The 19,316-nt window shown below is 35.7% G+C and overlaps 6 protein-coding genes across 6 annotated transcripts; 2 read left to right on the forward strand and 4 right to left on the reverse strand.

Moving 5' to 3' along the window:
- Positions 1-438: 438 nt before the first annotated feature.
- On the forward strand, positions 439-1,775 carry LOC127240673 (VQ motif-containing protein 22). Its single transcript, XM_051259474.1, has one exon. It carries the CDS (start codon positions 594-596, stop codon positions 1,152-1,154), a length of 561 nt encoding a protein of 186 aa, XP_051115431.1. The 5' UTR covers positions 439-593; the 3' UTR covers positions 1,155-1,775.
- Positions 1,776-2,099: 324 nt separating this feature from the next.
- LOC127240672 (anthocyanidin 3-O-glucosyltransferase 2-like) lies at positions 2,100-5,045 on the reverse strand. Its single transcript, XM_051259473.1, has 2 exons — positions 4,814-5,045; positions 2,100-3,445 (listed from the first exon to the last, which is right to left on the reverse strand). Exons 1-2 carry the CDS (start codon positions 5,043-5,045, stop codon positions 2,100-2,102), a joined length of 1,578 nt encoding a protein of 525 aa, XP_051115430.1.
- A 1,461-nt stretch (positions 5,046-6,506) lies between these two features.
- LOC127240604 (uncharacterized) lies at positions 6,507-7,323 on the reverse strand. The gene is made up of 2 exons (XM_051259363.1): positions 6,928-7,323; positions 6,507-6,855 (listed from the first exon to the last, which is right to left on the reverse strand). The coding sequence occupies exons 1-2, from the start codon at positions 7,300-7,302 to the stop codon at positions 6,754-6,756; spliced, it is 477 nt and encodes a 158-aa protein (XP_051115320.1). The 5' UTR covers positions 7,303-7,323; the 3' UTR covers positions 6,507-6,753.
- A 2,824-nt stretch (positions 7,324-10,147) lies between these two features.
- Positions 10,148-11,719, reverse strand: LOC127240443 (MDIS1-interacting receptor like kinase 1). The gene has a single exon (XM_051259138.1). The coding sequence runs from the start codon at positions 11,639-11,641 to the stop codon at positions 10,430-10,432; it is 1,212 nt and encodes a 403-aa protein (XP_051115095.1). The 5' UTR covers positions 11,642-11,719; the 3' UTR covers positions 10,148-10,429.
- Positions 11,720-13,884: 2,165 nt separating this feature from the next.
- LOC127240453 (nucleobase-ascorbate transporter 1-like) lies at positions 13,885-17,412 on the forward strand. Its single transcript, XM_051259150.1, has 13 exons — positions 13,885-13,960; positions 14,668-14,765; positions 14,884-15,060; positions 15,296-15,396; positions 15,484-15,559; positions 15,669-15,728; positions 15,814-16,001; positions 16,087-16,183; positions 16,281-16,426; positions 16,502-16,593; positions 16,672-16,749; positions 16,842-16,984; positions 17,078-17,412. Exons 1-13 carry the CDS (start codon positions 13,885-13,887, stop codon positions 17,288-17,290), a joined length of 1,545 nt encoding a protein of 514 aa, XP_051115107.1. The 3' UTR covers positions 17,291-17,412.
- Positions 17,314-18,033, reverse strand: LOC127240454 (uncharacterized protein At4g08330, chloroplastic-like). Its single transcript, XM_051259151.1, has 2 exons — positions 17,892-18,033; positions 17,314-17,812 (listed from the first exon to the last, which is right to left on the reverse strand). The coding sequence occupies exons 1-2, from the start codon at positions 17,972-17,974 to the stop codon at positions 17,494-17,496; spliced, it is 402 nt and encodes a 133-aa protein (XP_051115108.1). The 5' UTR covers positions 17,975-18,033; the 3' UTR covers positions 17,314-17,493.
- Between the last annotated feature and the right edge of the window lie 1,283 nt (positions 18,034-19,316).

The following is a 19,316-nucleotide window of genomic DNA, read 5'->3' on the forward strand; positions in this document are numbered from 1 at the left end:
CTTAGTTTCGGGACGGAGGGAGTACTAAAAATAATCGTAAATGAATGACTCAATGATTTAGGGATGTACTTGTGACCTAAGGTCATGAGTTCAAATATTCAGTGCTTCAAAAATGATAATCTTGTGTACTAGTGTAAGTTGGAATACTATTTATTATGTTAGGTAGGTAGTACAATTACAAAACTAAGAAATGATAATCTTGTGTTTTGGGGCGGAGGGACTATATGTACTATTTTGTGATTTCTTATAAAATTTTTGATATTTAATTTTTTTTTTTTCAAAAGTATTTAATTAAATAATTATTTTTTATTTTTATATTATACTAAAAATATATTTCAAAACAAAATCTATTTTTATATCACTACTCAAATTCAATTTTTATTATTCAAAAATGAACTCCCCCCAAACAAAAATATTTTCTCCAAGGGCCGAGACTAGTATGCATGTCCTCCTCTGCCCTCTCCTCATATTTAAGTATTTGAAAGCTGTAATATTCATTCCCTTCTTCTTTCTTCTTCTTCTATGATTCACTTTTTGATCCCTGAGACAGAAGACAACCTTAAAAGTTAAAAAATTTGATTGGTGTGTCTGCCATGTCCATCACTGAGCCCATGTCAAGTACTCCTACTACTGCTACTACAAATAATTGGATCCCATTACTATATCATCATCATCAATTGCAACCTAATTTCCCAAATTATATTAACCAAATCGAAGCCCCAATCTCAACAATTTCCTCCACCACCACCGCCGCCACCATCACCGCAACCGCCGCCGCCGCCGCCGCTGCCAGTCCCCTGAGGCCTATTCACGGCCGCATATCCAGGCCCGTCCGGAGGCGGGCTCGGGCTTCACGGCGCACTCCGACGACCCTACTCAACACCGACACCACCAACTTCCGAGCCATGGTGCAACACTTCACCGGCGGCCCCGCCGCTCCCGGCCTTCATCTCCCCCGGCCGCAACCAACCTCTGCCACCGTCCCGGCGGCGGACCCGACGGCGATGTTCCGGAATGAGGAGTTTGCGCACCAATTGCAGCAACACATGGCCATGATGGATAGCATGCACGGCGGCGGAGGTGGCGGCACGGCCCCCGCCGTATCCACCTCCGGCGACGAGGAGTGGGATCTCGATACTTTCCTGCAGTCATGAAGAAGAATTAATGGTGCTGACTTTTCTTAATTTGGTTGTTTGTATATTCTGCCTTAATTTTTATTTTTTTCATTTATATATATATATATATATACTATATTCACACTTCGATCAATTATGTTCACTAGTTTGGCTACCCTTATCTTTTTATTACTAATAAGTACTTATGGATTTTTTCAATAAGATGGAAATTCTCCATTATTATTATTATTATTATTATTATTAATGGGATAAATAACCTTAAGTTTAAATAAAGTGCAGTGTGTACGAGACACTTACATATAAGGGTATAATTTGTATATTCACTTGTTAGACTACTACCCTAAGCTTTGGAGCTACAAATATTTTGTTTTTGGGTTTGTTTGGTTATGATTGATATAATGTTCTGTTAAAAGATATTGTATTTTTTATTGAAATTATTTAAATTTAAAATACAAACCAACCAACCAACCCATTATTTATGCTATGAGAATATAATGTTTTATAATTTGTATTGGCACTGGCAGGAAATAGATCCGATCCAGTACTTGATGAGATTGGTTGCTTTGCTTTCTTGGTTTTGTCTTCTCTCTTTTGTAGTAGTAGTAGTCGATGTTATTGTTGAAATGTGCCAACATAGATAATGAATACAAGGGTAGACATGAATCCAAAGAACATTTTTAAAAAAAAACAAAAGAATGTGATAAAATATAGTATATTCCAACAACCAACTGCCACAATGTTCACAAATAATGCATAGGCTACTATGAAGTGAGTAATAATTCTAAATGATGTTAAGGATTTTTTTTTTACCCACGGCCTAATCACATGTGAGTTGTGATTAATTTTTTTTTTTTTTTTTTATATATAAATGAATATATTTTTCATTAAAAACAACAAAATTACATTTTTATTAAAACAAAAAAATGTGGCCAAAGATGGACACAATGAAGATAGCCCAGCCCGTCAATCATGGTGAGCTATGAAATCTTGGATGAGTTTCTGAAATGATATGTAAGAAGATCCTCCTTCCTCCACACTTCTCCTGCTCTTCTCCTTCATCTCCTTCACTCTCTTCTTCCTCTCACTGCTACCTTCATCCATTAATTCTCTGATCCCCTTCTCGATTCTCTCCCTCCCCACCACCTCGCCGCCCCTCTCATGCCCTGTAAGCGTCAGCTCCACCGCCAGCCCCAGCTCCCTCACCACCTGAAACGCATTCATATGCTGCTCCGCGTGCAGCGGCCACGCCGCCACCGCCACGCCGCACCAGAGGCTCTCCACCACCGAATTCCACCCGCAGTGCGACACAAACCCCGCCACCGCCGGATGCGACAGAACCTCCATCTGCGGGACCCACCCGACCACTCTCCCCCTCCCCTCTGTCCTCTGAAGAAACCCCTCCGGCAGGACCTCCTCGAACCCGCCGCCGTATTCCGTCGGAAAGGCTGCCGCTTCGCTGTCCGCCGATTGCCGCCGGAGAGACCACAGAAATCCGGCGCCGCTCGCCTCGATTCCGATTGCCAATTCCCTGATTTGGTCCTCCGTTATGCTCCCTTGGCTCCCGAAGCATAGGAATACGACGGAGCTTGATGATTGGGCGTCCAGCCATTGGAGGGCTTCCGACGGACCTTCGTTGTGGAAGCTGCGATTGATGATCGGGCCGATCGGGTACACCGGCGGGACCTTGCCGGCGCCGGCGAGGGTGAACGAATTGAGGGCGTACGTCTCTAATTCAAGAAATGTGTTGATTATTATGCCTCGGGCTTTTCTTAAACCTCGGGAATAGTGAAGGAACCTTTGGAGCCATTGTTCCTTGTCCAGGAGGACCGCCGGCAGGACGGCCACCGGGACGGGGTTTCGGAAGGTAGGGATGGACACGTCGGCGCCGGAGGTCCCCCAGGCGGCGACGTCCTGGTTCTGTTCGTCGTGGAGGTACTGGCAGTGGAGCATGGCGCCGAGGAAACTGGCAGGGGAAGTGAAGAAGACGTAGGATGGGAGTCCGAGTTCGGCGGCGACGTCGATCATGGAGGTGCAGAGCATGTCGGTGACGACGGCGAGGATGGTGGGGCGCCGTGTGCGGAGGAAATCGGCGACGTTTGATCTTTGACTGAGAACGAGGCTGTGGATGAAGAATCCGCGGGTCCTGGAGCTCCATTCGGGGGTCGGGTCGGTGGGCGGTAGCTGGAAGAAGTTGAGGCCCGGCACGGCGGAGGCGGCGGAGAGGGAGTCGATGAAGGAGCCGCTGACGGTGTCGATGTCGGCCGGAAGCTTCATCAGCAGAACTGTCACTGAAATGGTTGTTCCTATATGTTTTTGAACAAATCGTTAAAATAATCTATAGAAAATTTAATTTGTAATTTTTCGAAATAATTAAGTAATTAAATTATAATTGTTGACACTACATTGGATCGAATAAATAAATTAATTGAGATTTAAAAAAAATATGTGCGAAACACATTTTCACTGATTTCTTATTTATTTTTTAAAAAAATCACATATACAATTTAATTTTTTTTTACAAAATATAAATTAAATACTAATTTTTAATTTTTCTAAATTTTTAAATTTCCGAAAACCCCTCTCTAAATATGATTTAGAGTTATTACTAATAACTAAATTAATTGGTATTAATTGAGATTTTTCAAAAATATTAATATTATTATTAATTTGTATGCTTCTTATATCAAAATTTTTCAAATTTTAATATTTAAACTCTACGTTTATTTTAAAAAAAAAAAGAAATTTTTTTTTTCATAAAATATTTTATCAAACATAATTTTAATACAAAATTCAAATCAATTTCTCTTAAACTCGATCAAAAGAAACACACTCTAATTAAAAAGTAATTAATTTAAATGAAATTTGAAATTTTATCCAAATGTACTATTGAAAATATATTTTTCTATCTCATCTCAGTTGTCTCAATTTCCTTTTTTGTTAGTTCCATTTTAATGGACTATGTTTCTTTACCCAAAATTTTCTAAACTTTACTATATGGATTCTGCGTTTTTCGAAAAAAATATATATTTTTTTCTCATAAAATATTTAATCAAATATTATTTTAATATCAAACTCAAACTAAAATTTTACCATATTTCTTTTGATAAGTTTTAAAAAAAAATTGGTACGAAACTTGATATTAAAATAATATATACGATAAAATTTGAAAAAAAAAATAAAAAACACATCCAAAATAAACAAATCCTATTTTTACTCAGTAAATCCAATGCCATATGTATGTATATTCATATACTTATTTAGTAAATTCAATACCATAAGTATGTAGCGGCTCAAGATCTTATCCTAAAGCAGCGGAATGTACGGTGATTTTGTCTGGTGTTGACGTGGCTGATTTTAATTGGTTCTTATGAATCGATCTTATAAATAATTATGCGACGACAAGGCGATCAGTAATTTTTACGACTCGCCACAGTGAGACTGTAAATTATAAACATACATAGGATATAATGACCTTAGAAGGGTTAAAAATTTCTTAACACTATGGTTGAGCAAAATGGCACAAAGTTTGACCAATTAATTTCCTTACGCACAGATCAGATCAGATCTCCCACCATCCCAAAAAAACGCTTAACTAAGAACAGAACAATATAAAATCAAATTAAATTAAATTAAATAGCAGCATATAAGTATAAAAATAATCAGTTAGTTGCCTGGAGGGTGAAGGGCGAGCTTTTGATGGTGGATGATGAGCTTGGCCAACTCCACGATTTGCATGTGCCCCATCACCGGCCACGGAATCAAAACTAGCTCTACCTCTCTACATGATTCCGACTCCGATTCCGATTTCGATTCCGACTCACTACCGCCCATTGCAGCAGCGGAAAGAAGAAGATGAGATGAAGAAGATGAAGAAGAAAATGAAGAACGATAGTGATGAGGACTTTGCATAAACAATTAGCAGGAAGAACAGCTGTGCATCTTTTCCATGTTTTATATATAGTATTATATATATATACTATTGCCCACTAGTAAATTTTTCTAGTTTTCTATTCAAGTTAATTAATTGTATTTTTGTCTTGTTTTGTAGATAATATTAATACATTTTACTACGAATAATGAAACTATATAATATTTTTTTAAAAAAATTAAACATAAAAAGGAGTAAAACGAGTTGAGATGGTCGACTCCCATTTCTGTCGGCTCCATTTTTCGTAAGGGATGGCTCGATAGTATAGGAGTTGGATTTGTGACCTTGAGGTCATTGGTTCAAACCTTCGACGCTGGGGGTTTAGGATTTACTCAGTGCGCGCACTTTTGAATAGCGACTGCGGATTTTCACATCATAAAAAATATCATTTTTTTATTTTATTTCAAAAGTATTTTTTATTATTTTCTTTTGTTCGACTTCAAAATATATTTTTTTAACTTTTTTTAAAATAATCATTTATTAATTTTAAAATATTTTAACTTTTGCTTAAAATATTATTATAAAATGGATCAGAAAGTATATACAGTATGTATATAAAATATATATAATGGTATATAATTCATTACATGGGGTTGAGTGGGGCAGGTAATAATGGAGCTGACGATCTCGTCCCTCGATTTCAAGGAGTTACCATTTTTCAAATTTTTAATGTGATATTTAAAAAATATAAAAAAATAAAAAATAAAAAAATTAATAATAAAATTTAAAAGAAAAATTAGGAAAAAAAACAGATAAGTATTTAAAATTGAGATATGAGATACATTAATAGTAGTTACTTTTTATAACTTCAAAGATAAAAATAGTAAAATTCTATTTATACATAAATATATTTTTAAAAATATGACATTATTAATCAAATAATATTATTTTTTAATAAAAATATCGTAATAATTTTTTTTTTTAGTTTTTAAGTTCATAAATTCACCCAAGCCACCGAATCATTCTGATTACAATTCAAATGAAATTACCTATTAAAATGCAAATGACTTACTTATAAGTTTATTTGTTTGGAAATTTACATTATATCCTTAAAATATACACTGTTAGGTTGTTTACAATGTAAAATATAATAATGCTATTACATATAATTTTGTTTTAATAAAATTAAAATTTCCATTTTCAACCCAAACAAACCATAGCATGTGGTGATGATAGGTTCATATATTTATAAATTTACACAAAGGTACCTTCAAACCGTCGGTTTGAACAATTAATATCATCCGCTAAATATATCATTTAATCTCATCTTATTTATAATGTTATTATTTTTTAATAAACTAGTTCGAAATGAAACTCCGATTTGATGACGTAATATTTTAAATGTAAAATAAGTTTATAATATAATATAAAAAAATATTTAATTTTATATTTAAAAAAAATAAAAAAGTTAAATAGTAAAACTTTTCTATAAAATCCACGAAAGAGCACTCTCTGTACAGAGCCGTAGTCAACTACACATAATAAATAGTAAATAAAATTGAAAGTGGGCCTACAACAAAGGCTTTAAATATAAAGCCCAACTCATTCATAATATCAATTGAACATCTTCTAGAAGGTGCAAGCAAACTATTATGCCCGTCGCGTTTTACGATCCGTCGCTAAACAAAATTATCAGATCAGATGAAATCGAATCCTACATTACTATTATTATTGTTATTATTATTATTATTAATTCACAAACTGCCACGTGTCACTCAGGTGACCGTTACTGCTCTCCTTCTTCTTGAAATAATTAGCAGCTGCCTCCATCACTTTGTCCCATGCCCGACTCTGATCAAAATAAATCAACATTCATTTCATTATTATTATGATTATTATAATAATAATAATTATTATTATTACCTTTGGAGAAAATCCAATGGAGTTCCTCTTCGTCTTCTTCCTCCTGATCTTCTTCTTCATTCTGGTGCATCCGCCGCCGACATTGACATTAAGCATAGCGTCGGCGAATTTCCTCTTGATTCCGGCGGCCATTTTCTTGGTATTCTCCAGAAACCCGTCGGCGCCGCCGTTGAACGACAGCCTTTTGGAGACCTGAAGGCCGCCGTGGGGATTGTGCGGCCGGGGAAGAAGCGGCGACCAGATGGAGCTCTGGGTGTAGTCGAAATCGAAGGCAGAGTTGTCGGGGAACTTGCAGAGGAGGTCTCTGGACATGGCGGATTCCAGATACTCCACCACCGTCACCAGCGGCGGCGAGGCGGCGGCGAGTTTAGACATTGTTTGGGGAAAGGGGAATTGATTTTGTCGGAGGATTGGAGGAAGAGATTCGTAGTGGAGTTTTTATATGGAGGGAAGAAAAGTAGCCGTTGGAGGGTAAATTAGGAAAAAGAATGGTTGTGAATAATGGCTGAAACTGTATTAATTATTAGTTGTGATGATGTTTTGTTGTTTTCGTGTATTTGTCCTACTCTCACAATTTATTTATTTATTTATTTTTGCTGCTTATTATATTGTTGGGTAAATAATTACATGGTGTATATTCAGTAAATAATTATAGGATAAAAATACATAATGGTATCAGAATAAATTGTGAGCATGTATGGGCAAAAATGTAAGATGCAAATTTAACTAAAGAAGTTGCAATTAATTTTAATACTTTGGAAATTAAAAATGTTTAGATATATAGATTATGTTTAGGTACAGTTAAAAATTAATTTTGACCCTACTTATTTATAAAAATATTTTTAAATAATAATATCAAATATTAATTTTTTTTACTCTTTTCCAAAATTTCTAAAATATGTCAAGACATTATTGATGGACATTAATTAATTTATATAAAGTGTAGGGCGCTGATTTTGTAGGTTAAGTTATGATTTTATACTATTTACTATTATTATATTTTCTTTTAATTTAAACATCATCAAATTAAATTTCTTTTTTATATTAATATATTAGGAAAAAGTACATTTGTCGTTGTTTTTTATTGTTCTCTTAGTCCATGAATTTGATTACTCTAGTAAATTCATACTCAAATTTAAGTAAAAAAAAAAGAAAAATGATAGGCAATGGGGCCGAAGCCATGTGACCTGAATACATTTTGGAAGTATTATTATTTATTTGGTCGGGATTGGTTTTATATTCAATTCCTTGCCATTAAAAAAAAAAATAATATATTTGTAACGGAATTTCGTTTTTAAAGTTCATGTAGCTAAACTAATTTCATCTTTAATTCCGTCTCTAATATTGTTAGTAACAGAAAAAGTGAATTTAGGAACGAAAAATTGATAATTTTTTGTAATGTGCCTCGTAAAATTTGAAGCAATGTTACTATCTTTTTCTTTCAAATATATTATTATTATTATTATTTTATGTAATTATTTTTGTTCTATCATTTTCATACATAATGAATATTTAGTTTGACAATACTCATAATAAGAAATAACTTATCATCATCATATGGCCTTACTTGGAAGACAAGACCAAATAATAATAATAATAATAATAATAAATAAATAAATAAATAAGGTAACTATTATGTATTCAAAAGTGGGACCCGCAGATGGCATCCGAAGCACGTGCATGTGCGTGGCTTCATTAATATCATCATCATCATCATTGTTTTTTTTTTTTTTTGTTATTATTACTTATAATATTTCAAATTATAATTTATTAGTAGATAGCGACGGTAGTTTTAATGTGTACTAATGCAAAATTTAATGAAGAAAATTTAAATCAATGTTTGGTTTGAATTATGATACAAATTTATTCTTTCAATAAATTATGCATACTATACTTTTTTTATACTCTTAATAATTTATGTCAATTTTGTTTCAAATTTCAAATTTTGGATCTAACCGAGTATAGTTCTAATTGGATTTATTATGTGTTTAAATAATCGGTGTTTGGTTGTATTTTCAAACCACCACCTTTAATTCCTCTACAATAGTATTACTTCGCATTTATTTTTGTGTTTAGGTATTTTTTGATGAATAAATTATAATTAATCAGTAAATGAAAATAAATGTAACTATTCAAAAAAAAAAAAAAAAAAAAAAAATTGATTTTGAACAAGTTGGGCTGATCATCAATACATCTCAAGTTGATTCACCCAAATCAGTTACTCCCCCGTCCCACCGTCCCACATACCGTGTCTGTTACACTGTACACACGGTATTTTATGAGGAGTATAATTAATAAATAATTAAGAATGTATTAGTGAAAATAATTATTTTATAATATAAATAATTATAAATTAAGATTAAAATAACTTATTAGTTTAATTAAAATTTAAAAAAAATAAAATTAAAAAGTTTAAAATAGATTAAAGTGTATAATCATTTTCCAAAAAAGAAAAATGACATGATATGTGGGACGGACGGAAACGGCAACGTGGATGTGGGACGGAGGGGAGTAATATATTGTGAACTTAAGTGATATGATTTATTGTTGCCGCCAATTTTGTTGAGCGCTAAAGTCTACATGCACTTAAAATTAACCATTTCTTTCGTATATTTAATATGCAACCATAAATTACTTTGCAAAATTTAATTTTATTTATTGTCATCTAATTTCCTGAAAACACTATCCATCGATGCTACAAAAAAAAATATATATATATTTTTATTAAAAATTAAAACCAAAGAAATATTTTTAATTTACAAAGGGGAAAATATGGGAAAGTAAGAAAAATTGGAAAGGAAGGTTGGAGCATGTACATTCAAGAACATAAGGGCTTATTTGGTTGTGATTTCTTTCATCTTCTTTCAATCTTTTTCATTGTTTATATACATAATTTACTGTTGAATACTATTTTAATAGTATTGTTAAAATTATTTAGTATAAAAAATCTATCTTTTTAAATATTACAGAAAAAAATATTTTTTAATTTAAATTTTTACTATCATCAGTCCTGCTACATCCTGGGAGTATCTTTTATTTATTGACCAGCCCATATGATAATGAAATAAAAAGACAAAAATTACACCTGTAAAGCTCTAAGCCAATTTGGACTATAGTCTTAATAATGTCGACTCCGAAGCCAAACACAACGGTAAGCAACCACGTTCTTTCAAGATCACCAAATTAGTAAATGCGATTATTCAATGCTATGGACTAGCGACTTTAAGTCTACATCTCACTTGTCTAGCCCAAAAGCGTGTTTCTACGAACGTAGCGACTATTAAAGTGAAGGTCCCGTGTTGTATGGAAATTAAGTAACGGCACAATCGGACTGATCCAATCACACATATAAAAATTAATTAATTAATTATATAAAAAAAAATAATTTATAAGTGTATAGATACATACAGTATAGTGTGAGTGTATTGTGGGAGTGTGGACAAAATTAAACAGCAGCAGCAGCCAATGGACGTGAAGAAATTAATTAAAATCTGTACGGTCGTTAATTGTGAAATCCAGAGCACTGATACGCCGGCCGGGAGATCTGGTCGCCGGCGCTGGCGGGGCACGCCGACAGCCCCAGCGGCGGCGCGTCCATGCAATTGTAGGAGACGCAGACGGCGGCGGTGTCCGGCAGGGCGGACCCGACCCGGATCGGGAATCCCGTGATGTAATTATGCTGGAGGTAGAGCGTCTTCATGGTGCCCCTCTGGACGCTGGCAACGTACTCCTCGGGAACGCCGCCGGTGAGGAGGTTGTTGTTCAGGAACAGCGACTCCGCCGCGATCAGGGCGGCGCTGAGCTCCCCTGTCAGGGAGTTGTGGCTGAGGTCCACGGTGGACCCCGCCACCGAGTCCGGCCAGGGCTGGGACTGCGGGACCCGGCCTGACAAATTGTTCCGTTGGAGGAAAAGTGACGTCAGCGCGGGGCGGATCAGAGCTCCGGGAATGGGCCCGCTGAATTTGTTCATGCTCAGGTCCAGGTAGGCCAGCGAGGTTAGGGATTCCATACCGTTGAGTTCCCCCGACATCAGATTGTTCCCGGCGGAGAGGTATCGGAGCGCCGCCGGCATCTGCGGCGGCAGGGTTCCCGACAGTAAGTTGCCGCCGACATCGAGGTGGAGGAGATTTTCCGGGAAGTGGCGGGGCATTTGACCGGAGAGGCGGTTGGAGGCAAGGACAAGGACTTTGAGGCGGGGCAAGGCGTCAATCGCCGGCGGGAGATTTCCGGCGAGCTGGTTGCGGCTGAGGTCGAGGGTGTGCAAATTCTGGAGCCGGAAAATTGAGGCCGGAATTTCTCCGGTCAGGCGGTTGCTGGTGAGGGCGATGACTCGGAGGCTCTGAAGCGAACCGAGCTGCGCCGGAATGGGGCCGGTGACAATGCCGGCGAAGAGAATTAACTGGGTGAGCTCCGTCAGCTGGGCAACAGCCGGCGAGAGAGTTCCGGCGAGTCCCGGCGAGTCGGCCATCCCCGTTCCGAGGGACAGAATTGTGACACGCGAGGCGGAGCAGGTAACGCCGGCGAAGGAGGCGCATGGGTCGGCGGCGGCGGAGAAGTTCCAGGTGGAGAAGAAGCGGGCGGCGGATGGGACGTCGGTGAGTGAATTCTTGATGAGGCGCAGAGCAGCCAAGTCGGAAGGGTCAATTTGAGCTTCAGATTCAGAAGATAGAATGAAGAAAGTGAAGATGAAGAAGAAGTTGCAGATCTTGGCCATATTTGAACTGTCTGTGTATAAAGTTTAGGCAGAGTTGTATATATGTATATGTATATATGTGTATGTCAGTTTGTTGGTTGTGAAGAGGAAGACAGAGAGAGAAGAAGGGTCAAAGAGGAGTGAAAGGTCTTTAAAATCACTTCATAATTATGGCACTGCGTGCGAGTGTGAGTGTCCTGGCGGGGGTGGGAGTGGGGTGGGGTAGGTAGGTGCCTTTTATTTAAATCTATCATAATTACGGCTATAAAATAAAGGGAGGAATTGTGGTCCATTTATTAATAATGAATTAAATAATTGGATCTAATCAAACTCTGAAAATACTACCTTTAATCACTTGAAAGTTCCAAAAAATAAAAAATAGAAAAAGGGGCAACCACAGCACTACACAGAGTAATCTACAATATAATTCTACTAGCTACATGTTCGAAAAGGGTAGATATTTTACACAAGAGTAGAAGCCTCAACATTGTAACAAACTTTGTTGTATTCTATATATGATTGTAGATTCCTAACATCAACAACACACACACACATATATATATATTTCTTCTAAAATCGACAATAATAATTACCTTTAATTTCCTTATGTAGCAAAAATAGTTTTGTCAGTAGTCCAAATCCTGTTTCTGACACTGTGTGGATTTTAAGTTAAAAGTCTTTCTTTGATGATTCATGTGATATCATAAAGTACCTAGTCTTGGATTCTGCTGACGTGTCCACCATTGCCTGGGTAATTAAGGTCAACAATGGTCATTTTATTTATTTTATTTTCATATTTCAATTATATACATATAATAATAATAATAATAATAATAATAATCATTGCCTGCATATTAATATGGACATGAATACGATGAAACACTAGTAGCAGACCAGACCAGACCAGACCCCTCCCCTGTTACATTCACTGCATGCCCAATTATTCTTACCCATTGCTATCAAATATAAATATACTAGTTGGTTGGTTCAATAAATTTGCAATTTCAATTTAATTTTTTTTTTTACTGTTTGATTCGACAAACATTACATACTCAAGAACACATGTGATATGTTGAAATTGGGACGATCGATGACTATTTAGCATAGAAAAAAAATTACATTAAAAGGTATTATAGACTAGTATGATGAACACATTCATGTTGTTATTAGAAAAACAAAATACATATAAAAAGCTCCAATAAACAACTCACGATATTATTAAGCTCTGAAATAAATTAAAATTATCTGCATTTATGGATGGATCGATCGATTAATTTAAATGCTCAACTCCATGTTGCAGCCCGTGCGAAGAAACCCTCGGGAGGTGTTTGCCGCGCAACAATCTCCGACTACTAAAGCATTGCTCCCCTACCATACACGGCGTGGATTCGCCATGCATGTCCAAAACATTGATTGTTGAAAGATTGATATTATCGATTCCTTTACCTTCAATCGACGAAGAAAGGAAAGCGCCGGAGACTAAAAGTAACACGTAGCATATCATCGACATTCTCACCATTTCTTGTTCCCTCCTCTCTTGATTGTTTAATCCTCTTTCGACATTTTTGTGCGAACATAATGTGTAAATGAAGATACAACCTCCTACATATGACTACAAATAGCCGTTTAAGGAAATCTGTTCTTGTGTAATGATTCATATCCTTTGAAATTTTTTAGTATTTAGAGGCCATGAATTTATTAGGTAAGCAGATTTTCAAGGTTTACCTCTACCTATTCATTTTTAAAATAAAGAAGGAAAATTTCAAGTATATATATATATATTTTTTTTCAAAACTATTTTGAAATTTCATGTGATTTATTAATATGAAATAATTGGGAAAATTCAAAGTCACGGATAAATAGTAAATAACGTAACAAAATTGGATATTGATATAGTGAAAATAACAACTTAACGTCTAGTATGGATAAGTTGGTTACCATAGTAGTTCAAATTTTTTAAAAAAATTTACTGTTGTAATTATCTGTTAATTAAATAATAATAATAATAGTATGTAGCATTGAAATTCAATGCAAGTAATTTCAGTGACAAATTAAAACATGCGTAGTAAGAGAAATGAAATGAAAGTAAAAATTGATTTTGAAATTTATTGAGTGAGTCGTTTGGCGTATTTCTTGTGTTTTCTCCCACATTTTCTTCAGTCTTAAGCTTCAATATTTTCGAAAGTTTTCTTCTTCCTCTGCAGTTGCCGTTCTGAGTTGTTCCCCTCACTCGTTGATTCCTGTGGCGTTCTCCTAAATCGGCGATGGGAGACATTACACATCCTCCAATGGATCAGCTTCAGGACCTTGCGTACTGCATTGATTCTAATCCTTCTTGGCGTACGTTTCTCGTTTTAATGTTCATGTTTGTTTGTGTTTCTGTGTTTTATGTTTCTCTTGTCTTCTCGTTTCCTGAATATGTGATTATTGATTATGGCGATTGCTTGAAGCATTTACTGTTGGTGTTCTGCGACAGTCTCATTGATTAAACTTAGCAAATAAAAAAGTTGGGGTTTTTATGATTAGTTTTAATTTTAGTAGTGTTGCTTGAGGATATATATATTATATATATATGTATATATTGTGTAATTTGTCTGTCATTGATCTTATTTCTTTGTGAATTCACGAATTCTGCGTTATGAATAACATCCATAATTTCAAATGTTATGCTGCTTTAGAATGGCAGTGGTGTCAATATTTAGATTGCAAGAATTTTAACACTTGCAAGAGAATGGTGTGCTTTATCAATAATGTCCCAATTTCTAATATTGGGCGACTTACTCATGTTTATGCAACCTTTAGCTTAATGCTGGTGTACGTTCATGGTGTAGCTATTGTAAGTAGTTGATGTCAATCCAACTATTGTACTACGTTTTTTTATTTGCTTGTTCTGCTAAGGACTTGTTAGTTGTTTTTCTAGTGATCTGAACTCAAGGCTACACTGAACAGATGAATGTAAACAAACACCATTTGGGAATTAGTGGATGGATGCTGATTCTTGCTGACTTATCCTTATCAGTGATTGATTATTATTTTTCTGTATGCAGCTGAAACCATTTTGTTGGGATTTCAGAATTTTATCTTAGTACTTGGCACAAGTGTCATGATTCCAACAATGCTTGTCCCTATGATGGGAGGAACTGATGTAAGAATATTTCTTCTAATATTCTAGTGTTCTTCCTAGTATATCAAAGCCCATAATTGACAAATTCTCTTACATTTTCTCCCTCACCAAGTGATGTGTTAGCTTTCTGATTGTGCAGAAGGATAAAGCCCTGGTTATTCAAACTCTGGTTTTCGTTGCCGGGATTAACACACTTCTCCAGACATTATTTGGAACAAGATTGCCTGCTATTGTTGGAGGGTCATATGCTTATGTTGTGCCCATAGTATATATTATCAATGATTCATCGTTTCAACAGATTGATGATCCTCATACAGTAAGTTCCTTTTTGTTCTTTCCAATCCACCAAATGCTTCAAATTACACTAATTTTCAGCATTGTTACCCTATGATTCCTGTAAGTTGAAGTGATTTCCCTCCCCCTTACCACAAAAAGTTGTTGTCTGCAGTTTGTGCAAATGAACTTTTTCAAGTTATCACTAAAATAGTTTTAAAAAATGATACCTCCCAGTTATGTTGTCGAAGTGGAGCTTATAGTTCTCTGTTCTGCAGAGATTTATACATTCTATGAGAGCTATCCAAGGAGCTATGATTGCTGCTGCCAGTATACAAATAATTTTAGGCTACAGCCAACTATGGGGTCTGTTTTCACGGTAAAGTTTATAATTCCAAGTTTGTTAAGGTTATACAAACTTCAATTCCTGCACGTATTCGTTACTTTTAGGCTTATTGCATTGCAGCTTTTTCAGCCCCCTCGGCATGGCACCTGTAGTTGGATTAGTTGGTTTGGGTTTGTTTCAACAAGGATTTCCTGTAGTAAGTTCTCTTCTTATATCGATATGGTTCTATATTATCACTTTATACTATCAAATTTTACCCCCAATGAATTCATTTGTAAGATGTTTGTTTGTTGTGTATTTTGTAGCTTGGACATTGTCTGGAGATTGGTTTGCCGATGATGGTAATGGTCGTTGGATTGTCACAAGTGAGTTGATCCCGAATGATTCGATTGTAAAGTGGTTTTCTTATCTTCTTCTGACTTTAAGCAATTAACAGTCTTCTTCTTACAGTATCTGAAGCATGTTAAACCACTAAGAGACTTGCCCATTTTCGAACGATTTCCTGTATTGATCTGCATCACTATTGTTTGGCTGTACGCCTTCATACTAACTGCTAGCGGAGCTTATCGCGGCAAACCAAAATTTACTCAGCTCAGTTGCCGGACTGACCAAGCCAATATTATATCAACTGCTCCATGGTTGTCTACATTAGTGTTCCTTCGACCCTTTTTTTTTTCTTTTTACCCTTTTCTTGCATCTAATGATCTAACTTGTGTTGCTTAGGTTCATGTTCCCGTATCCTCTTCAATGGGGTCCTCCTACTTTTGCCTTTGGACATTGCTTTGCTATGATGTTTGCTGTTCTTGTCTCAATGGTCGAGGTACTGTTGGCAAGATCATACATTTGACACAACAACATTCGAATTTGACATGACACACTTTTGTGTATGTCCTAATCTCAGCTGAACTTATTTGCAGTCCACTGCAGCCTACAAGGCTGCCTCTCGTCTGGCAATTGCGACACTACCTCCTGCGAATGTGCTCAGCCGCGGCATTGGCTGGCAAGGAATAGGCATTTTGCTCGATGGTCTTTTTGGAACAGCCACCGGTTCGACTGTATCTGTGTAAGTTAGCCAATTACCTTACCGGATTACTGTCTATTCAGTGACAACTCTTGAAAGAATTTGAACACAATCCAGGGAAAATACCGGCCTCCTTGGACTAACTCGAGTTGGAAGCCGCAGGGTGGTTCAGATCTCAGCTGGCTTCATGATATTCTTTTCTGTCTTCGGTTAGTCATCGATTAGCTCATCTGACATTAAAGTTTATTCTGTAAAGGAGCCCTCATGCAGTTTGGCGATGATTGCAGGGAAATTTCTTTCTTTTTTCGCATCCATACCGTTTGCTATTTTCGCAGCTCTGTACTGTGTTCTATTCGGGCTTGTAGGTAAGCTTCTGCCATCATCATCTTACAAGCTGTTTCGTTGTCTTGATCATATGTTTCATTTTTACTAACATTTCGTTTTGTTTAATCTGCAGGTTCTGTTGGTCTATCATTTCTTCAGTTCACTAACATGAATTCTATGAGAAACCTTATGATAACTGGCCTTTCACTCTTCCTCGGCATCTCTGTTCCTCAATTCTTCGGCGCCAACGGATTAGTTCACACTCGCGCCGGATGGGTAAGTCTCTGCTGTCTTATTTTTTGGATCGAAAAGCTGTGGTTCGAGTGCTTGAAACTCAGTTTTGGTTGGTTTCTTGCTTATGTTCTTAAGTTCAATGCGACGATGAACACGGTGTTCATGTCCCCGCCCACGGTGAGTTTGATTGTGGCCGTGTTTCTCGACAACACAATAGTCGTTGATGAGTCGAAGAAAGATCGCGGCATGCCGTGGTGGGACAAGTTCCGGTCATTCAAAGGCGATAGTAGAAATGAAGAGTTCTACACTCTGCCTTTCAACCTCAACAGGTTCTTCCCCTCATCGTAGCTGTCGAAAATTTGTCTCGAAAAAAATTCCTACTAGATTAGCATAAAGATTCAGACTTTTTAGTAGCCTTATAGATGATTATGAATCCGGGCTGCAACTAATTTTGTATATTTGAAGCTGAAAGTAGAGAAAATGAATGATTTGGTTTTGTGACTTTTGTCCATAACAAGAAGAACATATGCAAGTATGTAATAATTTCTTGCTTATTGATCTAAGGGCCTGAGTGATCGAATCTTGATCTGGTAGAGTGTTTGAGTGGACATGCCATCCCAAGTGGTCATTTTTGAGGAAGAAGAAGGACAGGTGCCAATGCAGGTGTCGCAGTTTCTGCATAGTAACTTGGTTCGCCGGCGCCGGAATATTCGCCACCACCGGAGTTTGGTGGTCTGAGTGAACCTGGTCTGGTCGATAGAGTAGAATGAAATGAGTCCCCTTTTCATCGACTTGCCGTAGGTTTCGCCGATGACGGTTAAGTTACGGTTGCAGGAATTGAGGTTTAGGTCGTAACCACAAGAGCCACAGCTGAAGCAGCAGCGAAACAAGAAAATGACAAATTAAATTAAATTAAATTATATAGACATTTGTTATTGAAGTATTTAACCTGTAGAAGACATGTGTGGAGAGATCAGAATTGACGGGCAAGGGTAAGGGAAGAACTGTGGCGGTGCTGGTGTTCGTCGTCATCCTTTTGATGCTTCGACTTCGTCGTCGTCTCTGTCTGTGATGTGTTAAGTTCTTTTAGATTTGTCTATATATCTCTATCTTGTGAGTTTTTTAATATATATATGTATAATGTATTGGTGTGTTGTATGTACGTGGAATATAATAATAAAAAGATGGGACAGCCGACAGGGGATGGATGGCTCCAATGAAAACATTGCAACGGTCACTAGCTGAGTAATGCTACTCTGTATATCGGTGCACCTACACTTTCTCAAATGATTTCTCGTCCGGATTAAAAAAAAAAGGATCTGTTCGTCAGCTGGCTCAGATATTGCATCCAATATTCATTCTTATTGCACTTTTTATGTAATTTTTTAATGTAAATGTGTTCGATAAAAATTATTTCATCTGTTACTCTAATTTATTCTTTTTTTTTTTTTTTTTGTCTGCCATCAAATTTATCTCAGTATCATATTGAAAAAGTAAAAAAAATCAAATTAATTATTATCATTCGTTCAACTCATATAATAAATATCACCAACTTTCTTATATTCTTTTTCAATTTTCTTTAATTTTTAATAAAACTTAAATTACTTTTTTATTTTTTTATGTTTTTTATTTTTACAATAAAATTTTCATTTTCTTTTAATCAGCTTGCCAAGTCCAAATAGATTAAATTTAGTGGACGAAAAGAGTAGCATTTTATGGAATAATATGTAAATTATTTTTGGACTATGGATCATGGTAATCAACATGGTATAAAGGTAAACAATATTTATGATATATATCACAATATATATTATAATACTCCCTCAACCTTATAATTAGATGTTCATTTGTTTTTGTACGGAGTTTTAGAAATATTAGTATTATATTGAAATATAGTAAAAATAAAGTAAAAATAATTAAAATGATCTTATTAGTATTGTGTAATATAAAAAAAAATGAATATTTTAATATATTGAAAGTTGTAAGAGTATTTGTAATATTAGGTAAATAATATATTATATTTACTTAAAAAAAAATGAATATTTTGTTATGGAATAGACAAAAATGGAAAAATGAATATTTCATTATGGATGAAGGCAGTACAATATTTGTTATTTTATAATACCAACATATGATATTTTATAACACAACAAATCTTATATTATGTAAAATATATTGTTTATTTTTATCAAAAATACTGATTTGACCGAATAAATATAGAATTCAAGCCCTTATTTTTGTGAAAATTTTGACTTTGTTTATCATGTATGTGTAACAATACATGAATATTAATGATTTAGATAAATATTAAGAATATTTTAATATTTTTACCGAAATAGTTTAATTATAACATAACATATATGAATAGTTAAGA

This window comes from Andrographis paniculata, unplaced genomic scaffold (assembly GCF_009805555.1).
Source record: "Andrographis paniculata isolate CXL003 unplaced genomic scaffold, ASM980555v1 Contig79END, whole genome shotgun sequence".
In the NCBI taxonomy this organism is placed as follows: Eukaryota; Viridiplantae; Streptophyta; class Magnoliopsida; order Lamiales; family Acanthaceae; genus Andrographis; species Andrographis paniculata.

Bases quoted from the DNA above. Each gene is read 5' to 3' on its own strand.
- LOC127240673 (XM_051259474.1), top strand. From the start codon at position 594: ATGTCCATCACTGAGCCCATGTCAAGTACTCCTACTACTGCTACTACA.
- LOC127240443 (XM_051259138.1), bottom strand. From the start codon at position 11,641: ATGGCCAAGATCTGCAACTTCTTCTTCATCTTCACTTTCTTCATTCTA.
- LOC127240453 (XM_051259150.1), top strand. From the start codon at position 13,885: ATGGGAGACATTACACATCCTCCAATGGATCAGCTTCAGGACCTTGCG. The intron at 15,061-15,295 runs GTAAGTTCCTTT...TCTGTTCTGCAG, and splicing joins AGATTGATGATCCTCATACA to AGATTTATACATTCTATGAG. The intron at 16,002-16,086 runs GTTGTCTACATT...TGTGTTGCTTAG, and splicing joins ATTATATCAACTGCTCCATG to GTTCATGTTCCCGTATCCTC.
- LOC127240454 (XM_051259151.1), bottom strand. From the start codon at position 17,974: ATGACGACGAACACCAGCACCGCCACAGTTCTTCCCTTACCCTTGCCC. The intron at 17,813-17,891 runs GTTAAATACTTC...CTGCTGCTTCAG, and splicing joins TCCACACATGTCTTCTACAG to CTGTGGCTCTTGTGGTTACG.
- LOC127240604 (XM_051259363.1), bottom strand. From the start codon at position 7,302: ATGTCTAAACTCGCCGCCGCCTCGCCGCCGCTGGTGACGGTGGTGGAG. The intron at 6,856-6,927 runs GTAATAATAATA...TATTTTGATCAG, and splicing joins CCATTGGATTTTCTCCAAAG to AGTCGGGCATGGGACAAAGT.
- LOC127240672 (XM_051259473.1), bottom strand. From the start codon at position 5,045: ATGCAAAGTCCTCATCACTATCGTTCTTCATTTTCTTCTTCATCTTCT. The intron at 3,446-4,813 runs CTCCAGGCAACT...TTGTTCAAAAAC, and splicing joins TCAAAAGCTCGCCCTTCACC to ATATAGGAACAACCATTTCA.